The sequence below is a fragment of the Parasteatoda tepidariorum genome, chromosome 10 (assembly GCF_982258835.1).
Source record: "Parasteatoda tepidariorum strain Cologne lab strain chromosome 10, Ptep-v5.0, whole genome shotgun sequence".
Classification (NCBI taxonomy): Eukaryota; Metazoa; Arthropoda; class Arachnida; order Araneae; family Theridiidae; genus Parasteatoda; species Parasteatoda tepidariorum.
This window is the reverse complement of record NC_141764.1, coordinates 91,876,426-91,895,649: the sequence shown is the minus strand read 5'-3', so window position 1 is coordinate 91,895,649 and position 19,224 is coordinate 91,876,426. Positions and strand designations below refer to the sequence as shown.

Sequence of the window (19,224 nt, the reverse complement as noted above, 5' to 3'; positions counted from 1 at the left end):
TTTTCAAAAATAAATTCTGTTTTATCAGTTTTTTGAAATTTTTTCCTAGCTTTCATAAAAAGAAAAAAGTTGACATCCCACTTATCTCGGAATCTATCGTGAAACACTTATGTTGTTTTCTCAATTGCGCAGCAGTATTGCTTATAATAATAATAATAATAATTTAACATTACAGAACCATTCAAAACATGGAAACAATTTTCAAACTGAAAATGTTTGAAAGCTAAAATTGATCATGATTAATTTTTCGGAAAAACCACCATCTTATTATAAAAAATTAACAATTATGCAAATCTCATAAATGACTTCGCGAAATAATTGTCATAACTATCTCGTAAATGAATAAACAAATACAGCGTAGTACACAAAATAAAAACGTAAAAAAAACAAAAATACCAAATAAATAGAAACTATTTGAACGAAACGATCATTGAATTAATAATTAATCTCAAAACGTATTTTTTTAAGAAACTCTTTTAACTTTTTGATAAACTTACTTTAAGCTTTGAAGTTACATAATCACCGCGAACAGGCGATAGATTTGGCTTTCTGGCACCATTCCCGTAACTATTGGCGACTCGAAAGCATCTCCGATCTTTTAAACACCCTCTACAACCCTTCCGCGAGAGCAGGAGGATCAGACATCCCATGTCTTTCTCAGCTGCATCACCATTCCGTCAGCATCTTCTGCCTCGAGATTCTCGTTTTCCAACCCTCGCGGACGAGGGGGGTCAAGGGTCAGATCCCAAGAGACGACGACCCCCACCCCGCCTCTCTCCTCTCGACCCCTTTTCACTGTTTATGTTTTAGCTGAATATTTAGTTTTGTTTTCGTCCAAAAAAAAAAATATAAATAAAAGGAAAAGTGTACGGGAGGAGAAAAAAAAAAGATTAAAGGGTGGTAAAAACATTAAGATGTGATGCGATGTGTCGATTTCAAAATTCGCAATTCATTTTCCTCATCCTTCTACTTTTGGCGTCATATAACACAAAGGGTAAGTTTTTTTCTAAAAATATGACTTCTTAAATTAACTTTTAAACATTAATTATTAAATTTTCTAAATTTTACTATAAAATATATATTTTTTTATGCCTTATATATTTTTTTATGCCTATTTAAATATCTCGTGAGTAAAATGAATCAAACTTTTGATTGCTTCCTTATACAAATTTCAAACCATATTGATGTTAATTATTTAGCGAATTTCAATTATTAGCATTAATATGCTTCATTAATAGTTCTCCAAATTTGAAAAAAAAAAATTCTTAATAATATATTTTAAAACATTTTATTTATATACGTCCTAGCTAAAATACATTAAATAACTCTTTTCTTCATAAATATTTAAGAGAATATTAACGTTATTTTGAATGCTATAATTATCAGCAATAACTGTGCAGCTAATTTTCTAAATTTTACTATAAAAGCTAAGTTTTTTATGCCTACTTAAATTTCTCGTAAGTAAAATTAATAAAACTTCTGATTGCTTTTTTATACAAGTTTAAAAGCATATTGATGTTAATTATTTTGTGAATTTTAGTTATTAGCATTAATATGCTTCATTCATATTTCTCCAAATTTAAAAAAAAAAGTTTTTTAGTAATATATTTTAAAACATTTTATTTATATATGTCCTAGCTAAAATCCATTAAATAACTCTTCACCTTATATATTTAAGAGAATATTACCGTTATTTTGAATGCTATAATTATTAGCAATAATTATGTAGCTAATTCAGTATAAGAATGCTTGAATGTTGATTCAAAAGTCAAAAGTAGTTTCATTGATATTTAAATATCTAGTGATTAAGATGAATAAAACAACTGTTTGCTTCTTTATGCAAATTTCAATGCATATTGCCGTCAATTACTTGCGAACTATAACTATCTGCATTGATATGATTTCATCATAGTACTCGAAATTTTTAAACATAATTTTGAAATCAAATATTTTAAGACATTTTCTTTATATATTTCCTATTTAAAATCAATAAATTATTCGTCTTTTTTATAAATATTTAAAAGACTACTACTGCTATTTTGAATACTATCATTATCAGCAAAAATTGTATAGCAAATTCAGTATAACGAAGTTTGAATATTGATTCAAAATCCTAAAGTAGTTTCATTGTTATTTAAATATCTGGTGATTACGATGAATTGAACATCTGTTTGCTTTCATATTTAAATTTTAAGGAATATTGCTGTTAATTATCTTTTGAACTATAATTATCAGCACTGATATTTTTTTATCATAGTCCTCTGAAGTTTTGAACAATACTTTGAAATGAAATATTTCATTGTCTATTTCTCAATTAAAAAAAAAAAACTCCTTATTAATATTTAAGAGAATATTACCACTAATTTTAATACTATAGTTAATTGTATTGCAGTTTTGTACTGCTAATTTAGTATAACAGAGTTTAAATGTTAATTTAAGATTTAGTAAAAATAGTTTCATTGATAAATAAATTTGTTTAACTTCGTTTATTAAATGATTTAAAATATACCAGCGGTTCTCAAATGATAGGATTTTTCTCGGAATGATAGGGTACTTAGGAAGGGTCACAGGGCTTTCGAGAATTATTTTGTTTAACAAGTTATGATAATCAAAATCAATCAAAAGTTATGAAAATCAAATCGAATCAAATTATGATAATGAAAATCAATTTACCCTTATTTATTTAATATTATTTTCCTCATTTTTATGAAATTTTTTTATTGAGATGTTTGTGAAGAAAGAGATTTCAATGACAATGTTTTTTCTAATAATAATAAAATGAATGAATTATGAAAGGGATATGCATTCATGAAAAATTCCATTGGTATTTCGCGTCGAATAAAAATAACTTAATTCAACAAAAGTATGTTTCTCTGTTAAATATTCTTATTTATATTTCGCTTTTTTTGTTTTTATTTTAAGGGAAACCATTTTTCAGTTTATTAAATTTCAGTTTACGTATGCACTAAAATCAAATTAATATGTAGACTAAATGCTTGTCCAGACCTGTGAATTCAATTTTCTGACATAAAATTCAGTGAAGACCAATACTTATAAAACAATATAATTAAATTTTTTTCTTCTCTAATAAAAATCTCATAATGACTAAAAAAATTTAGATCATTACACATATTTTTAAAATAATTAATAGTTTTTTGTTCAGTGAAGACTAATATTTATAAAAAAATATAATGAAATTTTGATCTCTTCTTTCATTCAATAGAAATCTCATCATAATTAATAAATATTTTTCATACACATTATACATATTTTCAAAATAATCAATTGTTTTTTGTAAATTAATATGTTTACGATTGCTAATAAAATTCATTCATGAAGTTTTATAATTCCTCCAAAGGACAATTAAACATTTAATGTTCCACTCTTGAAAAAATTTTGGAAACCCTTGAACTATACTATGAAAATGAAATTTTTTTCGTATTCCATTATAAATATTTCTTGGTACAGGCAAATTAAAACCTATAAAACAATTGGCTATTCTTTATATACATTTGAAAAGGATATCAATCTTAATTATTTTGAAAACTTAAACTATTAGCTATAATTTGCGTAGATATTTCAATTTGGCTATTTGTGAATTTTACCTATCAACCAAATTAATTTTAAGCTACATTTGAAATTATTATCATTAAAAATGAATTTTTTCACTATCCTCAATAAACTTTAAAATTTTCTGAAATAGCAGAAAGCTTCTCATGACCGTATGCATAGTTCTAGTTTTTTTTTCTTCTGAAAATACATTTTAACTACTCTTAAATTAACTTCCCGTTTTTATTCAATAATTAAATAAAATCATACTAGGAAAAAATTTTTTTAAACACCTATATGAATATTATTAATATAAATAATGTAATACTTCTGCTGCTTTAAATCAAATTGTACGCATAGTGCTGTTAAATATTTTGAAAACGATAGTTATCAGTAACAATTCGCATTGTTTTAAAAATAATTCAATTTTAAATTAACTACTTATCTTTAATATGCGAATGTTTTGTGGAATATAATTTTAAAGTATCCGTATAAATGTAATTTACGCGTGTAGAAAAATCTTCAAATGTTACTAATTAATTTTGATATAGATAAGGGTGCATGGCATATTTGAGATTTATTTTGATGAAATTAATTTATAATTTCGACTCTTTAAAATGATTGTATTATAATGTTGCATTGTAATTCTAAAATATAGCAAACTATCATATCTATTATATTCCTAAATAAACTAAAGTTTTAAGATTTCTGTTTTAGGGAATGGTAATTAAGAAAGTTGAGCTGATTGGCGTTGACTATGAAATTTAATTAAGCTATTTGAATTCTTGTGTAAGGAAAAATTAATTTTTATGCAAGTATTGTTAAATTTTCTGCTCGGAAAATTGTTTAATGAAACTTACAATTTTTGTAAGGTTTTGGGAAATCTAAAATATTAAAAATTATAAGAGTTTTTCGATAATGAGGAAATATTTGTTTGCGAATTTTAAACTTGACTATTTTTTAGTGCATCAAGTTGCGAATCTTTCAAAATAAGCAAATGTCAGGAAGAAAACAAACACAAAAGTATCTTTATAAATAATAAAATTCTAACTTTAAAAACATTTAAGTTCAAGTAGATGTATTTTAAACTTCATTGTAAAAGATTCCGGTGAAACGTTTAAACACTCGAAGGTGCCTGTACTTTTAACCGTGAAATTCATTTTCACCGTTACGGAACAAAAAGTCTCACATGCCGTAATTTTGACAGTAATAATTACCGTGAAATCACTGAATCACTCTAATCAAATGAATATTATTGTAAAAATGATGGTATAATATTTTAGGGTAAAAATGGATCTTACGGATGATGCATCCAAAGTGCCAGTATATTCGACCATAATTTGATTTTTTACAGAGCAGCTATACAACTATGAATGTTGATGATTTCAACAAAATTGTACCTGCATACAAAATTGAATTTTTCTATTCAATGTCAATGCTTTATTTTTATTATCTGAGATAGGGTTACCTTCCGCCAATGGAAAATATGTTCATTTTTTGCAACTCATTTGGTTTTATAAACTTTCCTTTTTCCGTTAAAAAGCTCTTATTTCTTTATTAAGAATATATGATCAGGTTTGAGTTTAAATTCACGAAGCTGGTAAATAATGATTGTAATAACTTCTTAGCTTCGCCGTATATTTTGAATTGCGAACTAAATATTTCTAAAAAACAATGACTTTTTCCGTTACACAACACTAAAATGGCTCAAAAAATGCAGTTTTTTGTTTTTGACAATGAAATCTTAGGTTTGATTCATCTCGATTACTGATTAACTTGCATACCGTTTTTTCCCCCAGAATTGTCATGCAAATATCTCTAATTCAAGAGTGGTAAATAGCAATTTATCAGAGGGCCTAAATTAAAGTAAATTTTTTATCAATATTCATGAGTGCCATTACTTTATAATTTTATGTATAGTATGTAATTTCTTTATGCAATACTATTTATTTCGGCTTGCCAACAAAGCGTTTTGGCATTCAAAGATACGCTTACTATATAACTGCCTTTCTTTGCTCTGGTTGTGTAGTGTAGGTCACGGTCATGTGTGTTTCTGTTATTCCATATTTAACTGTAGGATGATTTTCGGGTTTTCCTCCCAATGTATTGCAATTATGATTTTGTTTTAAAACAAAAATTATTCCATAAAAGTTCAGCTTTCGGCTTTAATCAAATCATAAATTTCCTCGCCTTTTTGTATTTTACCATTTGACGCAGAATTTTAATTAAACATATTTTTCATACTTTTTTTTTCATTATTTTGTATTATTTTGATATTTAATAATTTAATTTGATATTTAATAAAAATTTTTTGTATTAAATTTGAATTATTATCTGCAATAACAGCGTTTTTCAAAATAAGTATAATTCAAAATTAAAAGCTTATAACTAACACCCTTTAACTATCATAACGAAATAGTAATAACGATAAAGAATATATTATAATATCTATTATTATATATTATATTAATATATTATTATATAAATTATAATATAATATATAATAATTTCTGTAATATATTATAAAAATTTCATGAGTGTATTTACCTTTCAAAATTTTATCATGAATATATTTAATTATTTATTTACAATTATCAAACGGTAAATAAGTTATAGAGTTACATTTACATTTTAATAATTTATAACTACTCTTTTATAAGTTAAAATTATTTTTATGCCAAATTTCCTGTTAAACTCTGTTAGGACAACGTATGGCAATAAAATAAAAAATACAAAGTTAGTATTTAAAATTCTTAGATATAAAGAACTAAATTTTTGCTCGATTGCTAAATAAAAACTTTATGAAAAATATATAAAAAGTTAATGAACTAAAACAAAGTAATATATTAAGTAAAATAAGTTTCTGAATGAAGGTGAAATGTAAGTTTAGAAGAATAATTTGATTTGAAATTTTATTCGAATAAAATTAGAAACTATCTCTGGAATTAAAAATGTTTCAATAAAATAAAAATTTTGGAATTTTCTCATTCAAATCATTTTTAATTTTGATTTTACAACTTGTTTTTCATCAAAAAACAAAATTAATTGTGAAACAATCGTGACTGTTGTTGAGCGAAGTGAGCAATAGACGTAGTTAAGTTATTATTTGATTAAAAACTTCACTAGCTTCAAAAATGTACACAAATTGAAATAATAGTCCCTTTTTCAAGTCTTAAAAGGCGCTCCTGCTTTTGAGTGCTTGAAACAAGACGACTGTTATTTCCAATTTTTATATTTTTGAACAGAATGACGTTTTTAATCAAATAATATTTAACCGCATCAGTTTCTTAAGATAATTTATTCAATAAAAATTAAGCTACAATAGCATGAGAACAAATAAAAACAAACTTTTAATGCTATTAGTGTATATAGATAGCTTCTTTTGTTGGACTTATTTTATCATTTTAGTGTTGAGATATGATTCATTGGCATTAAAAAATTAGTATTAAACAAGAAAAAATATATTTTATATGCAACGCCATGTTTTAAAAAATAAGTTGAAATATCTTTCACTAAAGTATATGATGAACGTTTATTAAAATCTTTCCTAATCCAAATTTTTTTATTTCTACACCGAATAATATCCATTTCACTACTTGAGTTTATTTCTAGTTATATTTATTAAATACTAAAATTTAACAATTTGAAAGAGCTTTTAAAATATAAGTAACATTAAGCTTTAAATAACATAAAATGTAGTTTAATGATGTGTTTCGAATATTACATTTAAAAAAAATGTTTCGGAAAATCTCAGTACTTGAATTGCATTATTCGTCTTCCTTAATTTTAAAGAATTAATTATATGATTGCATTGAAATGAGCAAAACTTACGAAGCAAAATAATTTAATCAACATTCTGCATTTACGACTCTATCGGACAATTAAAAGCGAAAATGCATTAATTTTTTTCCCAGAATCTTGAATATTTTTGGAAATGATTGCTTTAAGAATTTATTTTAAAAGAACTTCTCTCATTGCATTGCTTCGAAATAACAATTAATTGTATATGTTTTCCCCTGGGAATAGGAGAAATGAAATGAGTAGAACGTTTTTAGTTATATGTTTTGAAGAAACCCTTAAACGAAATTGCTTTTATCGTTGTTATTTTATTTTATCTGTAATTTAATACTTTCTCAACAATTGAAGAATACGTAAAATTCTTACGTTGATTAATTTTTTAAAGTGTAGTTATTTAAATAGAAAATTACTTTTTCGTAAGATGTAACATTGTTATTTCTAAACAAATAAAATGTGTAATTGTTTGGGTGTTAGAAAGTAGTATGTTGTCGACAATATAGAACATTGTATAATTGGAATGCTGAAATTAAGTATTTCCTCTTTTTTTTCCTTGAATATCGCTTATTTAGTAACTTAGCTCTTTGATTTGCATAATAAAATTTTGATTTAAAAATAATTTGGATGTTAAAAAGAAATATGCTGTCATCCAAACAAAATTTTAAGTAATTTTATCTCTTAAATTATTCATTATCTAATTTTCTTCTTAATTACTTTTCTGTAAATTACGAGAAATTTTTTAACTAATATATCATTAGGACAATTTAATAGATTTTTTAAATCTTAAAACGTTGTACGCTGATAAGCAGTTTGATCACTTAAGCTGTATATGATCATATGTTTTCAAATTGCTTTTCAATAAAGTGCAAGAAACTTCTCAACTTATATAATAATAGTGGAAACTAAGAGATTTCTTTAAGTTTTAGAAAATTGTATGTTGACATCAAGATAAAATAATAAGCGATTTGATAGCATAAATTGCGTATGATGGTATTTTCGTCTTAAGTACACCTTAGTAAAGTACGAGAAATTTCTCACTTAATATAATATTAGGGCAATTTAAGAGATTTTTTTTAAATTCTGGAAAGTTGTATGATGACGTCAAATAAAATATTACACAATCTTATTGCTTAAATTGCGTATCATCGTATTTTCCACTTAAGTATTTGTCAGTAAAGTACGAGAAATTTCTCAACATAAGATTTATGCAATTTAAAAGATTTGTTAAAACCTTAAAAAGATGTATGTTTTCGTCAAAGTAAAATGTTATGCCATTTGATCGCATAAATTGCTTGAGATCGTGTATCTTCTTTACTTCTCACTAAAGTAAGATATATTTCTAAATTAATATAATATTGGTGCTATTTAATAGATTTTTTGAAATCTTAGAAAGTTTTATGTGGTCGTAAAATTAAAATGTGAAGCTTTTGATTGCTTAAATAGCGTGTGATCATATTTTCTTTCTTTAAGTAGTTCTCTGTAAAGTACGACCAATTTCTTATTTAATATAATATTACTGCAATTTAAGAGCAATTTAAAAGATTTCTCTTAAATCTTGGAAAGTTGTATGTTTTTATCAAAGCAAACTGTTATAAACCACGGAATATTTTTAACTCTGTTGCCATTTTATATAAGGGGTGCATTTCGGGCCACTAAGTCACAATCAGAAGAAGTGCACCTTGATCAGGCAAACTGTCTTCAGTCTAGGGAGTCGAACCCGGTCCTTAGTCACTGAAGGCAAAAAATATATAAACAATGCCGATTGGAAAAAGCCATAAGTGCAACAAAAATCGTAAAAAAAGATAGAAATATTCTGAAAATATAAATATTGTTATAAAAATATTTCGGATAATATTAAATTTGGAAAGTTATTTATTACCTAACTGCTGAAAAATGCTATATTTTTATTGTTAGCCTTTTATAACTTTTTTTACTATTGGATATCTTATTAGATTAGATATCTATATATCTTTTTGCATTATTTTTTGTTGATAGTTTACTGAAAAATGAAAGAAATATCTTAAGAATTAAAAAATAATATTTAGTAACGTGAATATTTAATAAGTAAATTAGTAAAATTTATCTTCGATGTTTGTCATTAAACAACTTAAAACACAAATGTTACAACTATCGATTCTCTATAGAAAATTGACTGAAATGAAATTATATCACGAATTGTTGAGCATATTATGGATCTTCTATAATATTTAAATCTCCTAAAAAATAATACAGATTTAAAATAAAACGAAAGAAGTTCGTTAAAAATTAAAATAACTTCACATATATCAAGTGCTTAAAAATAACTTGATCAAACAAAACCATGCAAATATATAATTAGATCAAAATTGGTGCAATTGTTTTTTTTAAAAGAAAAAGTGTTAGCTAATTATCACAATATTCACGAACTTAAAATACATAAAGTAGTCGCTTTTATCGTTGTGAATAGAGTTTTGGTGTAGAAACCGTGTTTCTGATATATCAGTTACAGTCCACAAACTTGCGTGTACTAGATAGCAAAATCTATTCAGAATTGTATTCACTTTCAAATACACAAGTGAAGAACACTCGAAATACAAGAGAAACTAAATCAGCACTTACACAATTTCTGAAGTATGGTTCACAGAACAAGCTTCAACGACATTTTCAATAAATTTCCCCACTTTATAATTTCGTTAACCAAAGTTTGAAACCACTTGACTTCCTACATTTTGTTTGTACTGCAAATATACCTCAGATGGCGTTTCCTAATCGAAAATTGTATTTCACGTAGACCTCTGATGATCACGTACTGGTTTACAAGATAGTTTTGGGCCTGTTTTCCCAAAAACTACTTAAAATTAACTATTCTTTGACACTATAGTATGCCTGAAGATTAGTTATTTGAAGAGTATACGCTATAGAATTTCTGAATTTGTCTAGTTCTCTGCATAGTCGCATAAAATGCCATTTATCACATAATCTTTTAAATAATAAGATTATAAGTTTGGAAAAATAATTTAATATATGTTGTTTTATAAAAGCGGTGTTTTTTTTATTAAAGTAGTATATACAAAAATAATAAAATAAGGAGCTGCATATTATTTGAAGGGCTTGAGGTAATATAATGATAAGCCACAATAATTTTTAAGGTGATATTTCTCTTTACATCGCACCATTCTTCACTATTCTTTTCTAGATAGAATGTTTATAAGTTTGTGAGCTTTTGATAAGATAACAACACAATACACAAAAACAGCAAATTAAATGTATGTAAATCGTAATACATGATCAGCTCATCATTTAACATAAGTTTAACACATTTTTTTTACATTATGTCGCGATTTTTTTACATTAAATATATTTTTAATTTTGTATGAATCAATATTTTATAAGTTTCTGTACATACAAAGAAACACCAAATTAACTGCATGTAAATCGTAATGTTTTTTGGCGAAAAATGTTTTCCACAACAATTTGAAATTGTGGCTTATCGTATTGCCACAAGCTTATAATTTAGCGGAACAAAATTTACTTACTTTAAACTCCTATTAACATAAGTTTAAAGTAAGTAAACCAAAGGAAAATAGCATAAGTTTTACGATATTTTCTTTTGGTTTTTAACTTTTTCTCATTAAAAAACATGCGTTTCAAAAAATTATGATTATTTTTAAAATACTTTTTCACTAATTTTCATTTATTATAAAGATAATAGACCACATTGGACAATCAGTTAAAGTGCTTTTAAATTGTATTTGCTGGTGAGGAGCACTCCTGCCAGTGATTACATTGTTTTGAGTGCTTCATACTGTGATATTTCGCTAAACAAATTCTGTTAAATTACCTTGCTGTATAGTAGTAGCATTTCTGGTAAAAAAGAAACCTTTAATTCTGCTTGTAAAAACCGAAATATACGGTGTTTGAACAATTCATTTGGTAATCTTTTCATTCAAATGGCTTACCATAAATTCTGGTTTTCTAAATTATAGTTTGTATTATCACACATTTAGTAAGAAACACAAACTTAACCGAATGAATGGTTTTTATGCCATGGTATCATGATAAAAATACCAAATTTTTACACATCTACCAAATTTTATTACATACTATAAAACCAAATATTATTGTTAATATTTGGTTTACCAAAGTACTTCGGTAAAAATTAAAGTACTCAGTAAATTTTTGGTGTTCCAAAAGAACCAAAAACTTGGTAAATTTTACCATATTCTGGAAGTCTTTAACCAGCTTTTTTTAGCTTAAAGCGCGATTGATCTCTTTGCTGCGTTATTGGAGAAAGAAAATTTTAATATGTAATAAATTAATCAATAAATAAGGTTTAATACAATGTGTACTTTTGTACGTATTTTATAGATTGTATGCAATCTATTTTGTTACGTATTTTCCATATTGTATGCACAGCATTTATTAGAGAAATAAAAATTCGAAAATTTGAAACTCGGAATTCGGGATATACAATTACGGATCGGTATCTTATATCATCGTATTAAAATTCGAGAAGGAAAAAAGCTAATTTTTTTCCTTCTCGTAGAAGAAAAGCAAGCTTCGTGATGGGCAAAGACGCGTCGATATTGACCATTGTTTGAAAATCATATATTTCAATACCAAAAAATATCGTTTACCCTCAAATCGACATGCAGATCAACGCACATACATGCGTAATCTTACTTCACGTTATGCGTAGTTTTACGATATGTTGTATTTTATATGTCATGTTATATAATATTGAGAATATAAAAAGAGAAGCATGGAAATCATCGACACCGAATTTTATCTTCATGACAATTCTATTTAGGAATTTCATGTTTTTAAATCAAAAAGTGATACATTGTATACGTAATTAACGTAATAATTTACTCATATTCTTATCACTTAGAAGGTTAATAATATGTTGTTTTATATAGTGCTCGGGTTGCGCAGTCTGCAAATGCGTTGTTCACTCCGCTGGTGGAGAGCCGAAGGTTATGAGTTCGATTCCGATCAGCCGATTAAACAACCAGCATGTATATCCAGCAAGATACGCGTGAAATCTGTAGTGGCTTAAAAGTCTCTTGTTGGTTGTGGTGCGGAAGTATGGAAGAAGTACCAACTCAGGCGTTTCCTATGTTGTCTGACCGGGGTCAAAGTGTTTAGCCATTTTTCGGTGTGTGTGTTGCGTTATTTTCATTTAAATCTTCTTTCAAAGGGTAAATAAAATAAATTATTTAAAACTCAATGCTTGTTCTTTAGAAAGTTTATTATTATTAGGTTAAATTAATATTATTCTCTATAAATAATGTATTTTAACATTATTTGGAAGTTAATACTATTCTCTACAAATAATGCAGTTTGATCATTTGTTTAACTATTGTATTATTTTCTGTTATATATTGCTTTTAAAATCAAATTTAAACACTATCCGGAGAAAAAAAAATCTGATTAAAGACGATCCGAATTTACTTTGTCCCTATTTATTTAAAATGAGTTACAGTTGAAATTAAAAGCTTTGAAATTAATTAAATTAGAACAGACGATTTAGTCATGCAAAACGAAATCAGTAAATTAAACTACAATACTCGCAATTTGAACTTAACCCTTTAAAATGCTCACGATGATGGTTTCCTTGACATTTTGATTACTTATTTCTGTCACATGTAAGACCGCCTCGTTTGAAACGAAATGCAACAAATTTCTTGGTTTCTTCATTATTCAGGTAAATACTAGATGGCCTTTTTTTTCAACCAAATGCACCAAATAAATTTCTTAATTTCTTTATTATTCCGCACTTTCGAGAAATAATTTTATGGAAAAAGCTCGTTCTTAAAGCTAAACGGTAAAGTTCCGTATCTTTATGTTAATGCATACTAGAGTCTTCACGGACAGAGTCCCATTGTACACGCAGATGTCCAATTTTAAAAACAAGTCGTTTATTCGTTGTCAAACTAAAGTTCGTCTGTGACGTCAAGAGAGAACGCTTTATTTTCTATGTTAAAATCGCAGCTAATAATGGACTCTGCCACCTAGTTTCTGACACTCCCAAAATCTTTAAGATTGCTAAACGATGTATATGAAAAAACTTATTTACTACGTCTTTATTTCCTTCTTCTAAATTCTTTCAAATATTGAATGTCTGTGATGGCTCAGTGGTTAAAGAGATTGAGCTGTCAATGCGATGGACTGGAGTTCAATCCCCACTGGTGGCTTGTAGCCTACCAAGCATCAGATCGATGGGTACCATCTTCCCTTGAAAAAATCTCTGTTCAATCGTAAAAATTTATTATTATCAAGAAATAAGTTTTGTTATGTTCAGAGCAAAAAAAAAATAAACAGACCACTGATTTTTTTTTTGAACTAATGATTGGATCTTCACGTTCATTCAATCCTAATGATTCGAGGGGTTGATCTCAAATATTCTAATTAGTTAATTCCAGACAATATTTTAAGTTATGAAGAAGTCATATTTTTAAAATTCAATTTCTCAGAAACTATTCGACCGATTTCGCTCAAATTTGAAATTTTGCCTTATAAAATGACATTACTTGAAAGCGATGTAAAAACTGTATACCTTACAATTAAAATTGTTTTTGCGCATTATTGAATAAAATAATAAAAATAGTAAATATTTATTCAAAGTTATTTTCGCACGACATTATCTTTGAATAAATGAATTTTATAATTATCTAGAAAATTTTTTAAATTCTCTTAAACAGTTTTTGAGGAAACGTCAAAATACGCAAAAAGTAAAATTCACATTAAGAGGTTTAAATTTTGGGCCGCTCTCGTGACTAAACTATTGGGACTATATTTCTCAAATAGCTGGCCAGATGGCCGAGCGGTTAGCGTGCCTGACTGCGAAGCCAATGCCTGCGGGTTCGAATCCCGCTCTGGGCATGAATGTTTCTCTCTGTGTGTTGTCCACTGTCGTGTGTGATGCGTGAATGTGGCCCACCCTAAGAACGGGTATCCGTGGAAGTGTGGCCTGGGTAATGTTGCTCGCCTCCGTGACTTTGTATCACAGATGCCCACTGGATAACGCTAAATGGGCAACACTTCCGGCATCTTCCGAGGGGAAGAATGAAAGTTCAGTACCTGCCGTTAAAAAAATATTTCTGAGATTTCGGCTACCCCTATACATTGGGGGTTAGAAATCCGAGTAAGCCGATAAGCATTATTCAGATTAAGTACGTTTTTGTGCCTTATTTTGTAACTTAAAAATATAGTCTTTAATAAATAATTAACATATTTGAATTATCGAATTAACCTTCGAACTATTAAGACTGAATCCTAGAAGGTGGAGATCCGATAATTAGATCAAAAATTATTCAGACTGTTCTGTTTATATTTTTCACACACTGTATATCACTTCCACATACCATTATCTAGGATAAGTGATAAACTATTCTTCGTTGAATCCCTGAATATTTCTACTAAGAAGTCATAATTTATAATATAAATATAACAGAAGATTAATAATTTTTTAATTAATAATATGATTATTTTTTGTCTAATGCAAATACATTAGTTTTACTATTTTTAATTATAATTTGGTATATTAAATATAGATAAAATTTATTTGTATTTTTGAAAAACGATCCAAAAAAAGATGTCACAGAACCCATAAAATTCCATTCCAAATACTTTTGTTGAAATTTCAAACTCCGAATAAGATTATTGTCTGAAAGAGTATATTGAGCTGGTTTTGGAACTAAGTTTTGAAATGTAATAAAATTTACATATTAACTTATTAATAAAACCAAGTACAAAGAAAGCTTTAATTTAAGAACTGTCTGTCTTCGTAATTTATTGCGCAACTTACAATTTGAAAATAATCTCCGTTCAATCGTGAAAATTTATTATTCTCACGAAACAAGTCTGGAAATGTATAAAATTTCTTCAGCGCTCTGTCTGAGATAAGTGATAAACTGCTCTTCTGAGAAACCCTGCGCATTTATACTAAGAAGTAAATGTTACAAATACAAATATAACGCAAGATGGTAAACACGTAATACGTAGAATCGTATCCAGCGGTAAAATGTTTCCGGAGGGATTGTCTGGAATGCTCTATTCTCATTTTATATATTTACAGTATAAAAGATGATTTATTTATTTTGATTTATATTTATAAATTTTTATCGAATTTTCTGATGCATGTGTATTGCAATTGGTAAAAGCTGTGTTTTGAAAATCTGCATGCCTATATATTGAGTTGAGAGACGCATGTTTAGACCAATATAGCAAAACTCCCACAGGCGTGTAGAACAATAAATGCTCTTTCTAAGTTTATTGTTATTCATAGACTGTGGAGATTTGCAAAGTAATAATAATTCTGTTGCAATTAAATAAAAGATTTAAAGAATATGTATGTGATTCAAAGTAGGGATATATTTATACGATTAAACTTTTATTTAAAAACAAACAAATGATTCCACACACAATAGGATTCTTATGGTTTAAGTATTAAAAATAAATTTTTATTTATCATATTAAAACATTGCAAAAGCATTTATTACAAAATAAAATCTGCGCCAATGCATGTATTTAATATAAAATGTACTTATCGATATAGAGTGTTTTATTGTAATAATATTCCACATAATGTCATTAAATGTATTCAATATAAAATAAATGTATTTTATTTGATAAATAAATTTATTGATATTGGATTTAATATCCTTGCAACATTGATGGAAAATATAGTTTTTAATAATATTGCAATATTAAACTTAGTATCATTAAATGTATTTAATATCAACAAATGTTTATGAAATAAAAATTGATAAATTAATCCATTAGTTGTTTTTGCCATAATTCCGCCATTGAACAAAAACCAATCAACAACATATATTTTTTACTTAAATTGGTGTTTTTAATTATCTTATTTTCTGAAAACAATACTATTCCTCAGGTTTAGAGCAATTTCGATAGATTACAATTTGGTTTATGGGATACTTTTTTTCAAGAAAAAAAAGTCTAGTTTACTTGGGTTCACTTTTTATATTGCAGCAAAGGACAAGATAATCAGAGTTAAAAAAGTATTTTTAAGCAAGTAAAGCATGTAGTTTCTGCAGTATTGGTATTGTTAAACAATTGGCTAAAGATTGCTCTTCGGGGATTTTCAATTCAACGGATACCGATGCAATACTGCTTACTTTTATGACGTGAATATTTTAAGGGGAGTCGTTAGGGCATCTACCAATAATGCGAAAACTGACCTTTTTCAATGTACCTTTTCTCAGCATCTATTGCCTCAGTCTTTTTGCACAGAATATTTACATATACATGTTTACTCTGTGATAACTGTTGATGCATGACTTGGGCAAAAAAGTTTTTAAAAATTATGAATTGAAAACTTTTACTTTCTTTAAAAAAATTTCATCATTTTTTAGCAAAAATCTTACATACCATAGAAGTATTCCTGTGAACGCTGACACATTATCACAGCATCCAACTGATATAATCTCAAATATCTCCAAAAAGTTTCATTAGTAGTTTCCTAGAAACGGTACACGAAAAAAGGTCAGTTTCAGCATTATTAATATATCGCTCATGGGCTGCAAGATTGGCACAACTCAAAAAAAAAATCAAGTTTTGGGATAAGAGGGCTTAAAGTTTTCATTGCTAAGGAAAATGCATAAGAAATGCTTTAGTTTGCTTAAACGAATATTACCCTCAAGTTGAATTATGAGTTGTGCTAGTATTGTAGCTGAAAGAATATGTATTTTAATATTTACACCTGTTCTTAGTCCAAAACGCGTGTTTTTTTAGTTGTGCTACTATTGCAGCTCATGAGTGATATGCCCTACCGTCTCCTCTTAAGTTCAAGAGTTTTTTTGCTTAACTCACACATTGCAGCAATTGGAGTTATTTATTTTTTCCTAATCTTTCGTCTTTATAGTGCATATAATTTTAAAATCATCATATTTCAAGTTGTCTAAAAATTTTCCTAGGTGAAAAATATTAAAATTAAATAATCAGCGAAACAGATGTGGTATCATTTTCATTTTCTTAATTGACGTCACCGTCTCAAATACGAGAAACGTTCGTTAAACCCAGAATTTTGCATCAATTTCAGTTACTTTTCTTTTTAAACTTTTGTCTGCATAAAGTTTCGAATTTTTTGATGTTAACTGTTCTTGGACATGAAGTGGGTAGCTACTTATTACAATTCGATATCTAAAACAAAGAAGAAAAAAAAACAAGCATAAAGTATCAATATATTGTTTACAAATCCTTTTTACAAGGAAAACTATATTAATTCGTAATGACTCAGTGAAAGCAATAGTTATGCCTTAATAAAGGGCGTAATTGCTCATGTTTTTCACTTAGTACTTCCGTTGTCTATCTTTTTCAAAACAAAAAATATTTTAAATAATCCTTTACATGTAAAAATATATCAGCAGTTTTATATATGAAACCGAATACTTGATACAAGTTAGATATACATATTTCCCTTTTTTGCAATTTAAACCTCACAATAGGCACTTATAAAAGAATAGTAACTTATAATAACTATCGTTATATATTAGAATATAAAGTATGTATTTTCTGTTCGATTTTTAATATTGTGCTATTCGATTCATATAATTCTGTTCGATTTATTTCTAATTTCGCTCGTTGTTAAAATTTAATAATATTTTCAAAATACTAATTAGATCATTCAGTGTTTTAAAGTAGGCACAATTAGTTTAGAATCATTTGAAAATAACGGTTTTTAAGCTCATTAACTCTTTATTGAATTAACCCAGATAATGCAACTAAATTATTTATTATTTCTCTCGGTATGACTTTCTTTTATAAAATATGCTTTCTCACTTTCCGAGTTTCCATAATTAAGATAAATCGAGGAAGAGGAGCATCTGATTTTCTCATTTGGCGGAAAATGGAGAGAAGGTTGCCAAGGAATTTTGAAGATATGCAGATCGTTAATTTAAGTGGAAATGAAATAATTGCATCTTGGCGACTTCTGAATTCCAGTACATTTGAAATTATTCATGTCAGCAAAGCTTACTGTATATCGCGATTGACATAGTGAGAAATGTATGCAGTTTTTAATGAAAATTAATTCGAATTAAGGAGAATATTTAAGAATAAATTGTATTTGTAATACGAAAATTATGAATTATAGAAATGAAATGTACACAATATTTTCAACAGAGTCATTACTTTAAAATGTTATCTACATATGAGTTATGTGTGTTGAGGCTATTTTAATACCGGATAGTTTATTATGTTGTGCAAGGAATAGTCTTAGAATTTAGAGCTTTAAGGATATGAATGTTTTATATGATCCTTGTAATTCTTAAAGCTACAAATATATACATTGTACTGAGAAAAAAGAATGGCCAAAACTACCAGAATATAGTAAAGTTTTCTTTACTATATCTATGAGACAATCTCTGTAATCTATCTAATAATAATATGATATTTATCTATATATATTATTATGCTATAACATAATAGTATATTATATATATATATATACACCATATGCTTTGTCACGCTTTGTTAGAACAGAACAACCCAATTCACATCGTGGAGGTGACTACTCTTCAAGTTCCCCCTTCTACCCAATCCAACAAACCATCCTATATTTGGTGTGGTATTTACACCAATACAATATTTGGTGGGATATTTTATATTATATTTCCAGCTTTTTGTAAAGATTTTCAATGGAGTAAGATTCTTTTTATGACTGTTTGGTTAAGGTTTCTTTTTTATTTCTAGTACACATTTAAAATTTGATTTTTTGGAGAAATGAGGCACAATTGATCACTTTAGTGTTGCATGGATTGCTAAATTTATGTCAACAAACTTTATTCGAAGTCCATGCCACAAGCTTGACAAACTTTTTCTCAGTCTGAGAAAGTGACAGGGAAATTTTTGGAGTTTTTTAACGGTCAGTGTCAA

The 19,224-nt window shown here is 27.1% G+C and overlaps 1 protein-coding gene across 1 annotated transcript in view; it reads left to right on the top strand.

The window, feature by feature from the left end:
* Positions 1-613: 613 nt before the first annotated feature.
* Positions 614-19,224, top strand: part of LOC122271649 (low-density lipoprotein receptor-related protein 4) — a 463,426-nt gene continuing 444,815 nt past the window's right edge. The window contains exon 1 of the mRNA XM_043053650.3: positions 614-994. Within this exon, the coding sequence (XP_042909584.2) occupies positions 925-994 (70 nt within the window). The 5' untranslated portion in view covers positions 614-924. The remainder of the gene's footprint in view (positions 995-19,224) is intronic.